Genomic DNA, 18,728 nt, shown 5'->3' with positions numbered 1-18,728 from the left:
AATCTTTGTTATAAAGAAATGGCTCAGGAGAAGGAAAGCAGGTATTAAAAAAATGATAGGGGTAGAAAAAAGAATGTTTGAGTTCTGCAAGACACAACTCTAGGTCTTAAGTATTCCTAAGGCCAAGTTGTATGTCATAAGGTCATGGAACTATTTAAAACTGGTAACTTTAGAAATCATCCAGCCTAGCATTTCCCAGCCAGGGGACCTTAAACTAGCTTGTAACGCTTTTTTTTAATTAAAAAGTTTTTTATTGAGATATGTTTTTAAAAATTTTATTTTAAAATAGATTTCTTCCCCCTATTTTCCCCAGTCATCCTATGTAACAAAGATTAAAAAGAGGAAAAAAAAGCAATTCAGCAGCAAAAAAACCCCCAAAACAAAACAAAAAAAAAAAACAGCACATCAGTTGAATCTGATAGCATATGCAGTGTTTCATGCTCATAGTGCCTGACATCTTCCCCAAAAGGGAGGAAGATGCATTTTCTTCTCCTTTCTTTGGGTCCAAGCTTGGTCATTATAATCATGCAGTTAAATATTCTGTTTCTCTTTTTAGTTTGTAAAACTTACAATCCTGAAGGCCTTTACTTCCTAAAGCCCATAAACTTAACAGATTGATTCCTCTTCCACATTACAACATCCTAGTCCTCTAACCCTCCTGTTCCCTCCTTCTCCCTAGATCCTAATCTCCATTTTTTGAGCTGCAAGCCACCTACCCTTTGCTACCTATGGTCAATAATAGAATAATTTTACTGGTTCACAGAACAGCCTGGGGTGGCAAATTCTGATCTAATCCAGTCCTTCTATTTTTAAGTAAAGTCTCAGGAACAGAGATGCCACTCAGTTAGTCAACAAGCATTCATTAAGTAGTTTCTACGTGCCAGGCACACTGGTAAGGGATGGACATACAAAGAAAAACAACAACACATCCCCTATTCTCAAGGAACTCCCATTCTAATGGAGGACACCATATGCAAAAAAGAGGCATATTTGAGAAATATAAAGTGTATGTGGAGGTAATCTCAGAAGTCAGGAGCAGTTTGGGAATGGGGAAGAGACTAGGAAAGACCTCTTGCAGAAGGTGAGATAAGGAGGCTAGGAAGCCAGGAGAAGGAATAGCATTTGGGACATGGGAATGCAGTCAGTGAAAAAGCACGGAGTTGGGAGATGCAAAGGAGCAGCAAAGCCAGTATTGCTGGATCATAGAGGATTTGGAGGGGAGTAAAGTGTAAGGAGACAGGAAAACTAGGAAAGGGCCAGATAATGAAAAGCTTTAAATGCCAGATAGAATTTTATATTGAACCTTGAAGATAATGGCAAGACTCTGGAGTTTATTGGTGGTGGGGAGTTGGTTGACATGGTCAACCAAAAGGAAATCCCTTTGGCAACAAGAAGGATAGATTAGAGTGGGGCGATAGTTGAGGTAGGAAAGCCAGCCAGAAGGCTATGGTAGTAGACTAGATGTGAGGGCAACAAAAATTGCATCAGGGTGGTGGCTATGTAAGGGGAGAAAAGAATATGTAGGGAAAATATTATGAAGGTAGAAATGATGAGATTTGGCAACAGATTGGATATGTGAAGTGAGTGTGAATAACTTGTCAAGGTTATTTTAACTCAATATTTAATTTGTTTGCTTAAATGACTAGGCATCACCCTCTGCCCCTAAACCAGCAATGTGACCCTCCTTAACCTCCAGGAATTCTATTTTGGACTTGGTGACTTGTAGATGTTTATGGTACATCCATTTTGAGATCTGTTTCCTCAACTATAAAATGAAGGGTTTGGACCAAGTCATCTGAAGGCCCAGCAATTTCAAACTGTGGAACTTCATGACCCCCCAAAATGTCTGTGACTCACTACTAAAATAATTCAAACAGTTACTGTGGGATGCAATGTGGTATTAATGGAAAGAGCACTACATCTGGAGTAAAAGGACGTGGGCACGAATTGAACTTTTGACATTTTACATAACCTGCATGAAGTCTGTGGATAGCAAATACATTAAAGGGCATAATAGTTAAGCTTATTTTAGTATGAATGCTATTAAATAATTATATAAGATGGTAAGAGGTGTTATGTATAGTCATTTATGTGACTATCTTGGGTATGATCCTTACTCTTAATTCTTGTATTTTTCAGGTTCCCAGCTTATTCCAAACTGGGTGTGGTGGTTTGCTGCTCTCTCTACCTTTTCTGCCTATGCTTTAGGTACAGTATGAAAAAAAATTGTTCACTAAAAGAATCGACAAATCTTAATTAGCATGATAATATCTAATCCAGCAGCTCAGGTGAATGAGGTGTTCCAAAGTAGGAAAACCTCCAGATGAATTAAAGCTTACCCCTTTGAATCATAACATGTAAGGAAAAAAATAATTTTTGTTGGAAGCTATTGACAAATATAGTTCATATCCCTACTTTCTCGAACCAAATATACTAAATATAAATTAGTCTTTTCTAAAGTAAAGTTCTTTACTTTTTGTACTAAAAATGTGGCTTTGAAAATTATAGCAGCGGGATAGTGACAATGAATATCCATTATTATATTGTGTTTATACAATTATTACTGTATAATACAAAGATGTCCTCAGAGGCACTGTGCTAAGCAATGGGCATACAAAGAAAAGCAAAAACAATCCCTGTCCTCTTGGAAACAACATGTAACCACTATGTACGAACAAGATATATGCAGGACAAATGCGGTAATCTCAGAGGGGAGGCACTAGAATTAAGGAGGACTGGAAAAAATCATATTGTTGAAATGAATTATTCACTTTATCAGAATAATAGGAATGATGATAACAACTCATATTTACCTGATGTGTCAGGGTTTATACTACAACCACTGTTTTCCCTATTTTATAGGTGAGGAAACTGAGTCTAGGAGAGCTTAAATGACTTGTCCAGAGTTGAAAGTAGCTCTGAATAATTTGGGGCTATGTTTAAAAATCACATTTATTCTCAGAGCGTTCAGATTTTCCACTACCAAGGCAAAACAATGAATCCCAGGTTCTGAAAATAAATTAAAATGAAGATTTACAAAAATGTTTTGAACAATGGCAGCTGCCCTGTTAAGGGCTTCATAGGTTTGCAAGGTTGGGAGGTTATTGTATAAGCCTCATTAGGTTCTGTTCCTAAGGCTCTACTTGGAATTTAATTACTGGCCTAGATGAATCCTGGTACAAATGGAGTGGGGGAGGGCTGTTGGGGAGAAATCCATCTGAAGTAGGAGTCTATGTTCTGAGCATTGTGGGGTTTAGTATGAGAGTGTTTTGATTCAAAGCATCACATACAGCTAAAGACCAGAGTATTTATGGTTAGAGTTACGTTCATGGTGGGAAGAATGTGGCTCTTTATGCATCAGGCATCAATTTGCCCATTATAAGAATTGACAAATCTTACTTAGTATGATAGCTAATCCAGCAGTTCAGGTGAGTGAGGTGTTCCAAAGTAAGAAAACTTCCAGTCCAGCTGAATTGAATATCCTTTTTTTTTTTTGGTCAGGCAGTTGGGGTTAAGTGACTCGCACAGAGTCACACAGCTAATGAGTGTTATGTGTCTGAGGCCGGATCTGAACTTAGGTCCTCCTGATTCCAGGGCTGGTGCTCTATCCACTGTGCCACCTAACTGCCTTGAATATCCTTTTGAGCCATAAAATTGAAGGGAGATGTCATTTTTTTGGGAAAAACTATTGGCAAGTATCATTTTTATCAAGGCAAGACTAATTCAGACGCAGTGATCAATTCCAGCAAAAGCTGAGTGGGATTGGGGTCAGAGCATTATAGGAATCTGAGGAGTGATGGTGGACAAAATCATATTTTTTAGTAGGGCTAATGCTAATGGTCTGTCCACTTAGGCCACTTCTTCCCTTCCTACCTAGTGCAGTGAAACTGTTAGCTTGAGCTGGTCCTATCAGCATTGTTGTGGTAAGTATACTTCTACTAAAAGATAATGCATATTTGGCTAAATGAGTTCAATTAAATTCAGTTCAATCAACATTTATTAAGTGCCTTTGGAAAGAAACATACTTTTCTGGGAGCTAGAGATAAATGACACAGACCTTGTTCTCAAGGGGTTTGGAAGCTAATGAGAGAAAATGTAGAGGAAGGGGCAGGTTGGGTGAGTTGGGGGGAAGGGGAGTAAAGAAGGTGTCATAATTACAGAAAATTGTGATCCTAGGGATAATGCAAGTATGGAGAATGGTTTAGACAAAGTGCTGTGGGAAATTTGAGGAGGTAGATATCACTTTTCATGGGAGTGGAGAGCCGTGGAGATGGGAGAGGGAGGAGCCTTCATTGAAAGACAGATGCCTGAATTATCTGGGAAGGAAGGGCAGGACTTCAAAAGGCAGACATGAGAAGAGATGAGGGTCTGAACCAGAGTGGTTACATGAAGAGTTAAGAGGAAAGGATAGATGGGAAAGGGACAGAGGTAAAATCTATAGGACTTGACAAAGGGATTGGAAATGGGAGTTGGGGGACAGAGAAGAATCAAAGATAACTCCAAAGTTATGAACCTGGGTGACCAGGAAAAATAAGGAGAGGGGCATATTTGAGGAGAAGATTTATTTTGATTTGTTGGTGGGAAATACAAATGGAGATATCTAATAATTGTAAGTATAGGATGGCAGAATTTGAGAGTGGAGATCAATAGTCAACAGGCAATAAACATTTATTAAGCATCTACTAAGTGCCAGGCACTATGTTAAGTACTAGGGATTCAAATATGTAAAAAGAAAGATAGTTTCTGCCCTCAAGGAGCTTACAATTAAACAGAGGAAGACAACAAATGCACACACACAAACCTGAAAAGGAAATGGTAGGGAGAGGGTACATGATCAGGTGGGCATGGTGGAAAAGCTAAAGAAATCCCAAATGAGTGCTACTGGGTGGGAAATAAGGAGATGTTTGAGGGAGGTAAAGCTTTGGGAGTCATTTTATAGAGGTGATAATTCAAATAGTGAATCAGACCAACAAAGAAGAGAATACAGAAGGTGATAAGAGGGACAAAGGCAGAACTTGGGGGGATACCAGAGGTGGAGATATGAAGAGCCAGCAAAAGAGAAAGGAAGCTGTTGGAAAGGAAGGAAAGAGAATTGAGAGAATGTGGTGTTACACAGGCCAGAGAGAAGAAAGGATATCTAGAAAGTGAACAGTTGCTCAAGAGAAGTTAAAGAAGATGAGGACAGAAATTAGGCCACTGAATTTAGTGATAAGGAAGTCATTCATTTATTATCAAAAAGCTGAGGAGATTAGAGGAGTTAGAAGACAAATTGTAAGCAAAGTTCGAGTTGAGAGAAAATGTAGTTAGTGAGTATAATAGCTTGAGGGAGCAGCAGGATCAATGGAAGATTTTGTTTTGTTTTGTTTTTGGCTTGTTCTTAGGATTGGGGTGACCTAAATATACTTTGTACTGTAGTAGGAGACATTCAAAGGAGGAGATGTAAGGGACAGGGTATGGTTGATGGAGCAAGGTCACAGGAGAGATGTGGAGTGGGTTGAGAAGTACAGGTGGAGGTGTTTTCCTTGACAAGGTGAAGGACTGCCTTTTTCCTCTGAAACTAGAGGGAAAGAAGAAAATAGGAATGAGAATTTTGAAATGCTAAGATGAGGACATTGAAGTTGAAGTTCACCTTGATGGCCTTAATTTTTTCCTAGTAGAAGGAAAAGCCATTATTTGAGAGTAAGAAAAGGTATGGTTAAAGGTTTGAGGAAAGAGGTTTGGAGCATCTATTGTGGGAAATGTGAAACTCTCTCATATCCCCCACAGCGGAGTGTAGTCATGATGATACCCTTCAAATACCCATTTATAGTGTGAGTTTACAAGCTCCCAAATCCATCTGTTAAAAATTAAGAGTGATAACATATATCTAAATCTCCTAGCTGATTTTTTTTTGACTGGACTACTGTAGACAAGCTAATTTGCTTCATCTTGTGATCAAAGGAAGAACAAGTGCTCACTTTTTTATTTCTTTTTTTCTTTCTACTCATTTTCCCAATTTCCCTTTTTTTTCCCACCTTGCTTGACAACTTTGCTATTTTGAACTATATTACACCTGATGTGAATTTCCAAATAGGTAATAGTGTAAAAGTGAATGAAATTCTCTAGGGCAAGTCTTTTTGCTTTAGAAATATAGCTTGACTAGACATAGTGGCATAAATAAATGATAATTCCTCTTTAGTGAGAGACATTCTGAAAACTTACATGGCAGAATAGCATAGGTGAGAATAGCAATAGTGTTAGAAAATTGTATGAGAAACTGCTGCCACCTTCTGGCCTTACAAAATAGGGCTGCTTGTGAATTCAGAAGCCTTGTAAATCCCTACCTTTTCATTTAACAAAACTCTTTGAACAAGGGAAATTTGGGGACTTTACAATCTATAAAGAGAATTCTTTAAACATTTGACTTTTAAGGAAAACAATGATTTAACCTTCCAAAGGATCAGGCCTTTTTGAACATTTCATATACAGAAGTTTAAAGAGAAATACTAAAAAGCATTCCTTCTTGTCCTCCATAGCAACTTCTAGGTTAGGTCTTCTATCTAGATCTTCCTTTTTTTTCCTACTATTTTCCCTCCTATCCCCTAAGAATCTCTCTTTTTTCCCTTCCTAAAAGCAAAACAAAATAAAGAATCTAAGGAATGAAATAGAGGGAAAAAAATCTTCCAAAGTCAAGAATTTAAATGTCATCTTTAGTAAATTAGGTTTTGGTGATAATGATTGGCAGTGGTTACTCCTTCATTTTTGTAATTACTTTGAATTTGATGCTTAATTTTTAAAGACTAGTTACTTTTGCCTTTTTATATTTATGTATAACACTCTCTAGCTCACCTACAGTTTTTACTTTAAGGTAATTATGTCATATTAGGAACAATTTTCAGTGATTTCAAATCCACTTGCATCTATGAATATATAAGAAAGGATAATCTTCTTAAAGAAGTTAATTAGGCCTGAAACTTTGATCAGCATGTGGATAGAATACAATTTCCTCACGCTACTGTGTTTTGCTGGTAAGTACAGGCCTGAAATAGGGTTACAAATTCCAAGCTCAATTTTAAGTCATGACAGAAGCAAGCCATGGAGCTGGGGATGCCTATGTTCTGTTATCAGGGTCTGACGGGGTCTAAGTGCTCTATGCCTCACTCTGGTAAATGTCTTTGAAAGATTTATAGCAAATTGTTAGTGAATGACCTAGGAGGCGGTTTATCTGTTATCTGCACAAACTGAGCATGGACTGTCATTACGCAAAGAATGAAGTGTGGAGAATGAAGGATGACTGTCTCTGCAGTTCCACAGTATTGCTTATGCCTTGTAGTTGCTGAAGGGGAGCATCAAGTGTATTATAATCAGAAAAATCATTCAGTTCTCACTTAGCAGATAATGTAGCATCATGGGAAGAAATTGGATTTAGAATGGAGAGACGTGGGTCTAAATCTGGCTCTAGAACTTTCTGGCTGTATTAACTTGGGTAGGGAACACAACCTCCCTGAGACTGAGTTTCTTTATCTACAAAAAGGAGAGAGTAATACTTATATTATCCACCTCATAGGGGTGTACTGAACAAAGTGCTTTGAAAATTCTAAAGAACTATATTATTTGTATGGCAATCTGAAATAATAATAATAACAATAGCTAACATTTATAGAATGCATTAAAATTTACAAAGTGCTTTGCGCAGCCACTTGATCCTCACAACAACCTTGTGAAGTACATGCATATTATCCCCATTTTACAGATGAGTAAATGGAGGCCGACAGAAAATTAAGTGACTTACCTAGTGTCATACAGCTAGGGAATGTCTGAAACTTCAACTTAGGTCTTCCTGACTCCAAGGTCAGCACTCTATCCACTATACCACCTAACTGCCTCTATAGAAACTGAAACTGTGTTAGCTAATTTTATTATTTCTACTTTTTCAAGAAACCTAATTTTTTAATGAAGAAAACATTTACAAGAGGAAGAAAAGGAACAGGCATTTATTAGGTACCTGATATATGCCAGGTACTGTGCTAAATGCTTTAAGGATATCTTACTTGTTCCTTACTAATACCTCGGGAGATAAGTGCTATTATTATCCCCATTTTACAGATGAGGAAAATGAGGCAAACAGAAGTTAAATGATTTACCAGGGTCACAGAGCTAGTAAGTATCTGAGACAGGATTTGAGCTCAGGTTTTCCTGACTCCAGGTCCAGAACTCTATCCGTTGTACAACCTAGCTGCCAGTCACTTCAGAAATGTGATAAAAAAAACAAAAATCCTATTTTTCGGAAACTTTCTGAAAAGGTATAAAAAACATTTAATTAACAGACAGCATTAGTGAAAAATATAAATGAAGTCTAAAGGTAAGCTACGTTTGTTTCTGGAAAATTTAAGATCTATTTGTTAAAAGAAGAGAAAAAATAAGGATTTAAAGGAAAAATAATAAAAACACTAGTTGTATTTATCCCTTATCTCCTACTTATGGTACCCTTACTAATTTAGATTGACTCTCTTCTGGAGGTTTAATGAAATTGTATTATTTTCCCTAATGAAAAAGCCTTTGAATTCTATTTTAGGGGTCTATTTGAAAGACCCCAGCAGAACTTTAGGGACATGGCACACACTTATTAATGCTGATTGTGGAGTTGTGCAGCTCATAACAACTAGTGTATGAGAGTTCACTTTGCTGGTGTACAATCTGGTGCCAGACTCCCTAAAGGCCCAGTGTCTGGCAAGACCACAGTAGGATGAAATGCATAGCACTTTAAAAAAATTATAAATGCAGTCCAAGCTGTTCCCTCAAAGTTTTAGGCTCAGATTTAAACAAGTCTAGCCAAAAAATTATTCCACCCAGGAGCTATTATCACATTCCTCCTTCTGAAAGCAGCTTAAACCACAGAATTGTTGGCAATCGTGTACAGTTTTGTTTTTTTTTTTTTTAATGAAAAATTCTTGTAGACTCCCCAGTTCCTTGGTCCTTCATTTTCTTTCCTGTTTACCACGTTCAAGATGCTTTGTCGATTAGGTCTGTGTTTTAATTAGGAGATCTTCCTTTTACCACTACAGTTTTCCAATAACCAGAGGTATATTGAACACACACACAAAAAAATCCCATTTTGTAAATCTTGTCTTGTAAGGAACAAATGTATTACAACATGCATAACTTATTTTAAGTTAAACCTCAAAAGGCATTATGGCAGGATTCTCAGATTGGCATTAAAAACCACCAGCTGGATTTTTATGATAGTCACTTGGATAGCTCAAAACAACAGGACTTAGGAATGATTTTACTGTTCAGCATTTCTTTCTCCACTCCATTCAATATTACAGATATTTGCATGAAAACAAAATATGTAAAGATGTATTTGTATTTTATCAGAAACTGTTATAGTTGTATTTGTGATTATACAATTAGTTACTCGGTGGCCAATTGTGATGTAGTAAACAAGAATTATTTTGACTTGAGTTGACAGTTCTCACTTCACAGCCGATAACCTCTGATTTAAGCGGCATAGTTAGGACTGACCTTTGTAAGCTGAGGAAGTACTCAGAATTCCTTTGACATCTTTCCATCGTTCTTATCTACTTCTATTTTCTCCATTTGGCATTCACCTGCCATCTTGCTTTCACCTCAAGGACTATATGTTTTGTTTTAATTATGTTCTTTTAATTGGTGACCAAATAATTAGATGGGAGTTCTAGTTCCAACTCTGTCATGAAAAAGCTGTGATATGAGACAAGTTATTTCACTTCTCTGGGACTCAGTTTACTTATCTGTAAAATGTATACGTTGGACTAGATCATCTCCGAGGTACTCCTTTTTTGTTTCAAATTCATGTTAAGGTATTAGCTAAAGTTTTAGCTAGTGACTGTCTTTCTCTTTCAATCTATTCTTCATATTACTTCCAAACTAATAATATTCCTTATGCACACAAATGTTGACTCATCTGCTAAAAAATCCTCCTCTATTTTCTGCTAAATAAAGCTAGATTTCATGAGCCAAGGATTCAAGTCTTTCCATAATATGGTGCCACTCTTCCTTTATCGCCTTAGTGCAAAATATACCCCTCCAAGTACTTGATGTCAGGGTTTCCCAATCCAAACTCTGCCATTTATCTTCATCTTATTCTACTACAGCTGACCAGTTAAAACGTCTTTATCAAGGACCACTTTACCTTCTGTATGTTCAGGGTAATGGGTTGGGGTGGTTCAGAGTTTGAATTTCTGGGTTTTAACAAGTGTCTTTGTTAGTAAAAATTTTCAGATAGATAAACATTTTCCATGGATCAGTCTATGGACAAATGATTGACTCCAAACATATTAAATTACCAGTTGTCTCTCATATGTCCATGTCCAGAGCTTCTCTACCATTGTATCTTTACTCATGTTATTCCTGTGCTTAACACAGCTCTTGGTACATATTAGATACTTAATAAATGTTATTATTTAGGGCACCTAGGTGGTGCAGTGGATAGAGTGCCTGGAGTTCCTCTCCTGGAGATAGGAAGACTCATCTTTGTGAATTCAAATCGAGCCTCAGATACTTATTAGCCGTATGACCCTGGGCCAGTCACTTTGCTTCAGTTTCCTCATCTGTAAAATGAGCTGGAGAAGGAAATGGCAATCCACTGTAGTATTTTTGCCAAGAAAACCCCATATGGGGTTAAGAAGAGTCAGACAGGACTGAAAAACTACTGAATAACAACAAATGTTTATTGATTGATTTGTCTAGAATGTCTAGAATTGATTTGTCTAGAATTGTCTAGAATTTTCTCTCTTTACTTTTTTCTCTGTTTCAAAGCCCAGTTTCAAGGTTACCTCCTTCATGAAGGATCTGTTGAGTGAGAAACGATCTTTTCTTCCTCAAAATTTGTATAGCTATAGAACATCTCTTATTCTTGTGGAATCATATGATAATCATATTTATTTATTTTTGGAAGTGAGGAGGGATCAAGTCCAACTTATCTTCTGTTTCACATTATAGTTATTTGGGTGTGTTTTCATCTCCCCCTCCCACTCGAATTCTTCTCTCAGGTTAAAAGGGTTGTGGTTCTTGTTATTTTTCTGTTCCATGAGGATTGTGTGACTAGCTGGGTTACTTACTTATCTTTCACTGAGTTCAGATGGTTTATCAATTCTCCTAATTAGTAAGTCGCCTTCTGTCCCCTACCTTTAGCTGTGCTAAGAAGGTATATTATTCTTTAGTATTGTATAATGGTTTTTGATTTTGTGGTAGTCCACTCAGCATTTGCCAATCATGAAGCCTTGAAAATTATTTCTTAAAATTAGTTGGCCCATAGAAGTTTTCACTATAAAAATATTAAAAAAAAGTTTTCACTAGCTTACCCTGCTTGATTTAGCAGCCAGAGTATAATTAACCTAATGGGTAGACCACCTGCCCTATACAACATTTTAAAATATATATCAATCAATTATATCACAGAAAAATCATCATAAAATCATAGTGGAGCAAACTAAAGTTAGCATACATTTTATTGGCAGCATTATTAATATTTGGTCTGATTATTTTCCATTCTGGTCTTTTTGTTTTTTGTTTTGTTTTTGTTTTAGGTTCATTTTAGCTTTAGAACATGGAACTGTATTTATCTGGGGGTATCTGAGGAAATAGTATTACTGAAAATGTGCTCAATTCATTTCAATAGATTTTTAAAATGATATTTTATTTCCCCCCAGTTACATGTAAAAACAACTTTTAGCATTTGGTATTTTTTTTTAAGGTTTTGAGTTCCAAATTTTATACTTCTCTCCTTCCCTTCCCCCTTCTCTGAGACAGTAAGCAATCTTATATAGGCTAAACACGTACAATCTTGTAAAACATATTTCCTTATTAGTCATTTTGTGGAAAAAACTCAACACCCCCTTCCCCAATGAAAAAGGGAAAGAAAATTAAAAATAATATGCTTAGGTCTGTATTCAGATGCTATCAGAACAAATATTTATTTATTAAGCACCTGGCACACAGTAAGTGCATAATAAATGGCTGTTGCTTCATGCCAGGCATTATACTAGGTGCTGGTGATAGAAACAAAAATGAAATGGTCTCTGCCATCAGTACCCTTGAAAAGTGGGGTGAAAAGTGAAAAATTCAATCAGACAGCCGTTTTACTTACACTGGTAGTTGCCCTTTCAATCCAGTCCAATAAACCAATCCAGTAAATGTTTGTTAAGCACCTAATAGCCAGGCACTGTGCTAAGTGCTGGAGATACAATTAATAAAAAAGAAAGGCAGTCCCTGTTCTCAAGGAGTTTCTAAAGGGGGAGACAACACCTAAAAGGAGGCAGAAAAGTGAGGAGGGGGAATGGGACAACAGAGGGTGGCTTGTTCGGTGGAGTGGAGGGCACACAGATGCAAAGTTGAGTGATCTGAGATTCCAGTTTCTGCTTTCTATAAAGGAAGGTGTCGGGAGGAATTTGGTACTCTGCCCTTCAGAGGCAGAGAAGAGAGGAAGCTGAGGCAGTTGGTGTCAATCAATGTTTAAATTAGCAGCATGGTGGAGGGTTTAGAGGTAATGAGCTTATCCTGAGAGGGGCATCTTGTTCTGAGGAGTAGGAACCAGGGAGATCAGCAGATGCAAAGTGAACATAAGATCAGGTGATCTTCATCTATTCAGTACATATTCCTAATTATTTATATGTTATCTCTTTGATTAGAATGTATGCTCCTTTACAGTAGAGATTTTTTTTTTGCCTTTTATGTATCCCCAGTGCTTAGCACAATGATGCCTGCTTAGCATATAGCAAGCATTTTATAAATGCTTGTTAACTATTGTCTAGTTTTCAATCTTTTTTTTTCATTGATGGTACTTGGCAAAGCCCCTCATGGGCCACATATTCTTTTAGTTACTACAGAACAACCTCATGAGAATAAGTGACACTAATTTTGATTATTTATGAGCTGATTAATTTTTTATATAGAAATAAGTGCTTATTTGTGCTAGAAACAAATACATAGATGTTTTCACATTCTAGACTTTAACACAATTTAAATTCAGTCTATAAACCCACAAGAATGAGAACCTGGTCTATTGATATATGATATATGTATGATTTTGTACATCTATATCTATATCTATATCTAGATATAGATATATGAAAACCAATAAACAAGTGGGTAAATTATTTCCAATAAACAGATGGTTATTTCTAATGAATTGACTAACCTGGACACTTGTATTAGCATACAATAAATAAAATCTTTGTAGAAAAATTTGGTTTTTTTTTGAGAGTGGTCAGTGATAGTTATGTTTTTGTGTGCAGTATGTTATTGACTTTATTCATCAGCATGGTGCAGTAGTAAGAATGCTGAACTTGGAGTCTCTGACCCAAGTTCAACTCCCACCTCTGCCATTGACTACCTATATGGTGTTGAGCAAGTCTCTTGTCTACCTCTTTTGGGGACTCAGTTTCCTCACTTGTAAAAATGAAGGGGTACAGTCAGTGACTTCTGAGTTCCCTTCCAGCTTTAGAGCTATGATCCCATCATCTTATTTCTTTGTTATTACACATATTTCATGCATTGACCACAAAAAATGCATTGGGTTATATTTCTTCCATTAAAGTCTTTGATTTCTTTGTTGTGTTTCCTTTACAGATTCTATAGATGGGAAACATGCTAGAAGAACACAGTCCAGTAGTCCTCTGGGAGAGCTATTTGACCATGGGTTGGATAGCTGGGCTACTTCCCTTTTCACAATTTCTTGGTTCTCTGTTTGTGCAAGTCCAGGGGGCTCCCCGGGACTTTCCGAGCACACGATGTTCTTGTTCCTGAGCATTGTTTTGCTTAACTTCATGTTGTCCCATTGGGAAAAATATAACACTGGAGTCCTTTTTCTTCCTTGGGGATATGACCTAAGCCAAGTGGTAAGAATTTTACTTAATTTTTAAACCCTGTTGTGTTATAGGTAGTCCCTAAGGCAAACCAATATACAATATGACAATTGTATATTGTCATATACAATGACAATACCGTTATAAAGAAAAATAAATTTGAAAAGTTTAACAAGCTTTTCTCACAGCCTCTAGAAAAGCTGCAAATTTGGGTGAATGGTGATAACGTTAAATAAGTGGTTTTCTTAGTCAATAACGGGCCTGCAGGGATCCTTACAGAAGGTTTAGTGGCCCCTATTTCTATTTGAGTTTGACAACATTGATATACTAACTTGGATTTATTGAAGTCCATTAAAGTGATAGTTACTTTCTAGATATTTTGTTATGTTAAATTGGTTTTATTCTAAAGATCCAATGAATAATGTCTGAATGAGGGAAGAATGATTAACAAATTAGTGAACTTTTAAACAAATTAATTATTGTTTAATTAAATTAATTATTTTCCTTTCTAAAAAGTTAAAAGCTAGCTGGTTAAGATAAGAGTTGATGACCTGATTATAGTAATTAGCAAATGAAGGTATGTTGGACATTTCCATGTCTGGATAGCATAATTTTCTCATTTCACTCCAAGGAGTAAGATTTGGCAAATATGTTCAGTACTAACACTGATCATGTTGGAACTAATAAAGTAAATAATTAGTCTTGAGACTAGAACTATACTTACTCCGTTTTCTTGGTACAGAAAAGAATGTTGACATGGTTGCAGTACGTTTCAGCTTAGGGAAGTCCATCCTATTTGTTTGAGTGTCACTTGAAGGAGAAATGTCTGTGATTATTTTGATTGGTTTAGCCCAAAAGGCAAACTGGGTTTTTAATTTTCAATTATATTTAATCTAGGAAAGATAATTTAGGGACACCATGCATTATGTCTAATCTTTAAACTGTACCTTGGGTGAGATCAAGGAAGTCTAAGTAGCCACCACGGTACCACATAATAATGAAGAAACTGTTGTCGCTTGTGTAGCTAGCTTCTATTTCACCATTTAATAGGGGTGCAAGTGACTGCTTAGATTTAATTCACCTAAATTGTATGAGCCCCTACTCTTCCTGTTTAGCATTATAATTGGACATCTTTATGCCCACACTATATAGTACCTACAATAGAGATCATACTGCCTCCTGTCAGATGATGAAAACCATAATTACTGGTTGAGGAAATCAACTACAGTAGCAATTAGTGTATAATGGGGTAATATTTCCCCATCTAGGCTTATTCTTGTTATTACTTAACATACCATAGGGATTTTTATAGCAATATTGTTGACTGCTTTTCATTTTCACTTACTTCCACTGAATAGTGTAACCCATTTCAGGATAGAAAATTTCACTTTTTAAGTACTATGAGGTTTTAGTGTTTGACCACAGGTATTTCCTATTGGCTTAGGAAGACAAAGTGTGATATTGGGTATCATGCACTCTTATTATTCACAATAAGAGGATTTCACCTATTTTAATAAATAGTTTGAGATGAGTCTCTGTTTCATTTTCTTTTTTTTTTTTGATTCAGATTAGTAGATATATCATTCCATTTACATTTATTTTTGGACAAATTTAAGTGAACTTTATAGAGTATAGCACTCTTAAGCACTTATTAAAGGGGAAGGAGAAGAGGACTTATATAGTACCTACTATGTGCCAGGCACCGTGCTAAGCACTTTTTACAAATATTATCTCATTTGATCCTCACAAAACCTGTGAGGTAAGTGCTACTATCATCTCCATTTTATAGCTGAGGAAAATGAGGCAAACAGAAGTTAAATGCTTTGCCCACAATCACACAGCTAATACATTTGAACTCTGATCTTCTAACTCCAGACTCAGTGCTCTATCCACTGTGCTAATAACTGCTTCTAAAGACTTAGAAGTAGCCATTACTCCTCATTTCTGTGTTCTAAAAATCTGCTTTTTTAAAGGTTCATCTCTGGCAATACTTCCTAAGTGAGGCCTTTCTTAATCCTTCCAATTATTAGTTGTCTCCCCTATTTACTTATTTTTGTTGCATCTTGTATCCCCCTATTAGAATGTAAACTCCTTGAGGTTAGGGACTGTTTCATCTTTGTGATAGCTATGTAGCATCTAGATAAAATGTGTTGGACCTGGACCTGGAGTAAGGAAGACTGGAATTCAAATCTGACCTCAGACACTTTCTAGTTGTGTGACCTTGGGTAAATCACTTGAACTTTGCATGCCTCAGTAATCTCAACTATAAAATGGGGATAATAATAGCACCCACCTTCCAGGGTTGTAAGGATAAAATGAGATAGTATTTGTAAAGTGCCTTGCAAACTTCAAAAAGTATTTATAAATAAATGCTTTTTTTGTGATCCCCCTTTTCCCATTAGTAAGGTCCTTTCAGGGCTTCCATTTTGGGGACAACTTCCAGACTGGCCATACTTTATTTCTCTCTCAGCTGGGCTTCGGACTCCATGGATTTTGTCACCATTCCCCCCCTCTCATTTCTTCACGGTTCCTGATTTCCAGCTCCCTTTTGTATGCTGTCTTCCCCCATTAGAATGTAAGCTCCTTGAGGGCAAGTATTGTGTCAGGGACCCTATTTCTTTTTGCGTGTATGTGTATCTCTAGTGCTTAGGGCAGTGCCTGACTACATAGCAAGTGATCAATCAACGCTTCTTGCCTTGCCTTTGTCTTTGTCTCCTCAGTGCCCAGCATAGCACGTTAAATATGCTAGCCATATCATAAATACTTCTTCTTGTTATCTGTCTATATGTCATCCCTCTACTAGGCTGTGCATTCCATAAGGGTAGGGGCCATGTCTCACATCTGCTTGTCTCCCTCAAGGGTCTCCCATGGGAGGCATTTAGTAGAGATTTGTTGGATTAGATTGAATTTTGACAAGTATAATAAGTAGTTATGAAGATGCAGAGATTTACTTCAGGGCATAGTGAACCACCTCACAAAGCTTTGTTGTTGTTCATTTGTTTCAGTTGTGTCTGATTCTTTGTGACCCCATTTTGGGGCTCTTTTTGGGCAAAGATACTGGAGTGGTTTGCATTTGCTTCTGTCGCTCATTTTTACAGAAGAGGAACTGAGGCAAACAGGGTTAAGTGACTTGGCCGAGGTCATATGGCTAGTAAGTATCTGAGGGCAGTATTGAACTCATGAAGATGAGTCTTCCTGATTCCAAACCTAGTGCTCTATTCACTGTGGGACTTAGCTACCTATCCTCTGTTTTATTGCTAGTTGGCATCCTCTTCACTGGTTGCATTGATAGAAATGTCTGTGTTTTAGTTTCATAGTAGATAGTTATGGGGTAGGTAGGTGTTGCAGTGGATAGAGCACTGGGGGTGGAGTTAGGAATACCTGAGTTCAAATCCTGCCTCACACATTTATTAGCTGTGTGATCCTGGGCAATTCACTTAACCTCAGTTTGCCTCAGTTTCCTCATCTGTAAAATGGGGATAAATAATAGTATCTCATGTGTTTTGAGGATCAAATGATATAATGATTGTAAAGCACTTAGCACAATGCCTGGTACCTAGTAAATGCTATATAAATGTTAGCCATCATCATTATTATTAGTTTCTTGAGGTCCAAATTTCCATTCCAGTACTTGAATGCTAATCGTTTTTACTTTCCTCCAGTTCTTATAGTTGAATAAATAAGTTTTCACTCAACATTATGAAAGCTTTATTTTCCTTGTATAGATAAAATAGGAAATGATCCTAAATTGATTTACTTTCATTCTCAGCAGGGGCAAATTGTATATGATTTTATCTTTCTTAATTGGGATATAAAATAAATTTTAACTGTTGCTTATCCCCATAAAAAGAAGCATCATTAAAATCTAGAAATTTTCTTGATTTATGTCTGTTCCTTTTATGTACCCTTTGTGATGCTACATCCAAATTAGTGAGTAATTTAATTACTGTGTTATGTTTATAACTGGTGTTCCAATTAGTTTAAAATGACAGCTTATTCATAAGACAGTTACATTTCTGAAGTGGTGGCTTAGATCAGAGTGCTATTGAGTTTTAAATTTTATTTTGAAAAATTAAAAATGTATTTATTCAAAAAGAGAGAGGATGAAATCTTATTACTTTGTATATTCAGTAATACAATGTATTTTTTCATTGATGAAAGAGAAATTAAGACATTTAATAAAGAAAAATCATCATCAATTTGTGAATAGTAAATTTGCTTTAATGGATTTATACTTTTATAATTTGATCTTAAATCCAATTCATCAAGTATTATCAAGTACCTGCTATTTTATTTCACACTGAACATAAAACCTGATCTTAGTATTATTTTAAAATGTCTAGTCCACATATCTTAACCTTTTTTGTGTTAAGGGTCCTTTTGATTGTTGGGTGAAGCATGGATCCCTTCTCTGAATAATGTTTTTAAATAGGTAAAATATATAAGATAGAAAGAAACATTATATAAAAATGCAATTTTATGCCTAAATATACATGTATAAAACTGAGCAATATTCTGAAAACCAGGAAATCATAAAAAACAGCAATTTCAAAAGCTGCAGAAAGGTCAAGGGTGATGAGGACTGTTGGATTTAGCAATTAAGGGGTCATTGAGAGAGCAATTTCAGTTAAGCAGTGAATTTTCAAGAGGTTAAGAAATTAATGGTTGGTGTAGAAATAGGGACAGCAAATATAAATTACTCTTTCTAGGAATTAAGCAATGAGAGTGAGGAGAAACGTAGTATTGTACCATAAGGGAATGGTAAGAACAAGAGGATCATTTTAAGCATAGGGTAAACCTGAGCATCTTTGTACAGCTCAGGGAAGGAATCAGTTCTTAAGATGAAATTAAAGATAGCAAGGGAATGATCAGTGCGGCTCCCAAAGGGAAGGGGAAAGGATC

At 36.4% G+C, this 18,728-nt stretch overlaps 1 protein-coding gene across 1 annotated transcript in view; it reads left to right on the top strand.

Annotated features, from left to right (window-relative positions):
* LOC114054114 (ethanolaminephosphotransferase 1-like) overlaps nt 1-18,728 on the top strand; it is a 151,694-nt gene that overhangs the window by 78,141 nt on the left and 54,825 nt on the right. Inside the window, exons 4-5 of the mRNA XM_027877241.1 lie at nt 2,140-2,208; nt 13,591-13,859. Coding sequence (XP_027733042.1) covers nt 2,140-2,208; nt 13,591-13,859 — 338 coding nt within the window. The remainder of the gene's footprint in view (nt 1-2,139; nt 2,209-13,590; nt 13,860-18,728) is intronic.

The sequence above is a fragment of the Vombatus ursinus genome, unplaced genomic scaffold (assembly GCF_900497805.2).
Source record: "Vombatus ursinus unplaced genomic scaffold, bare-nosed wombat genome assembly UNPS02014812.1, whole genome shotgun sequence".
Taxonomy (NCBI): Eukaryota; Metazoa; Chordata; class Mammalia; order Diprotodontia; family Vombatidae; genus Vombatus; species Vombatus ursinus.
This window is presented reverse-complemented; position numbering and strand designations above follow the sequence as displayed.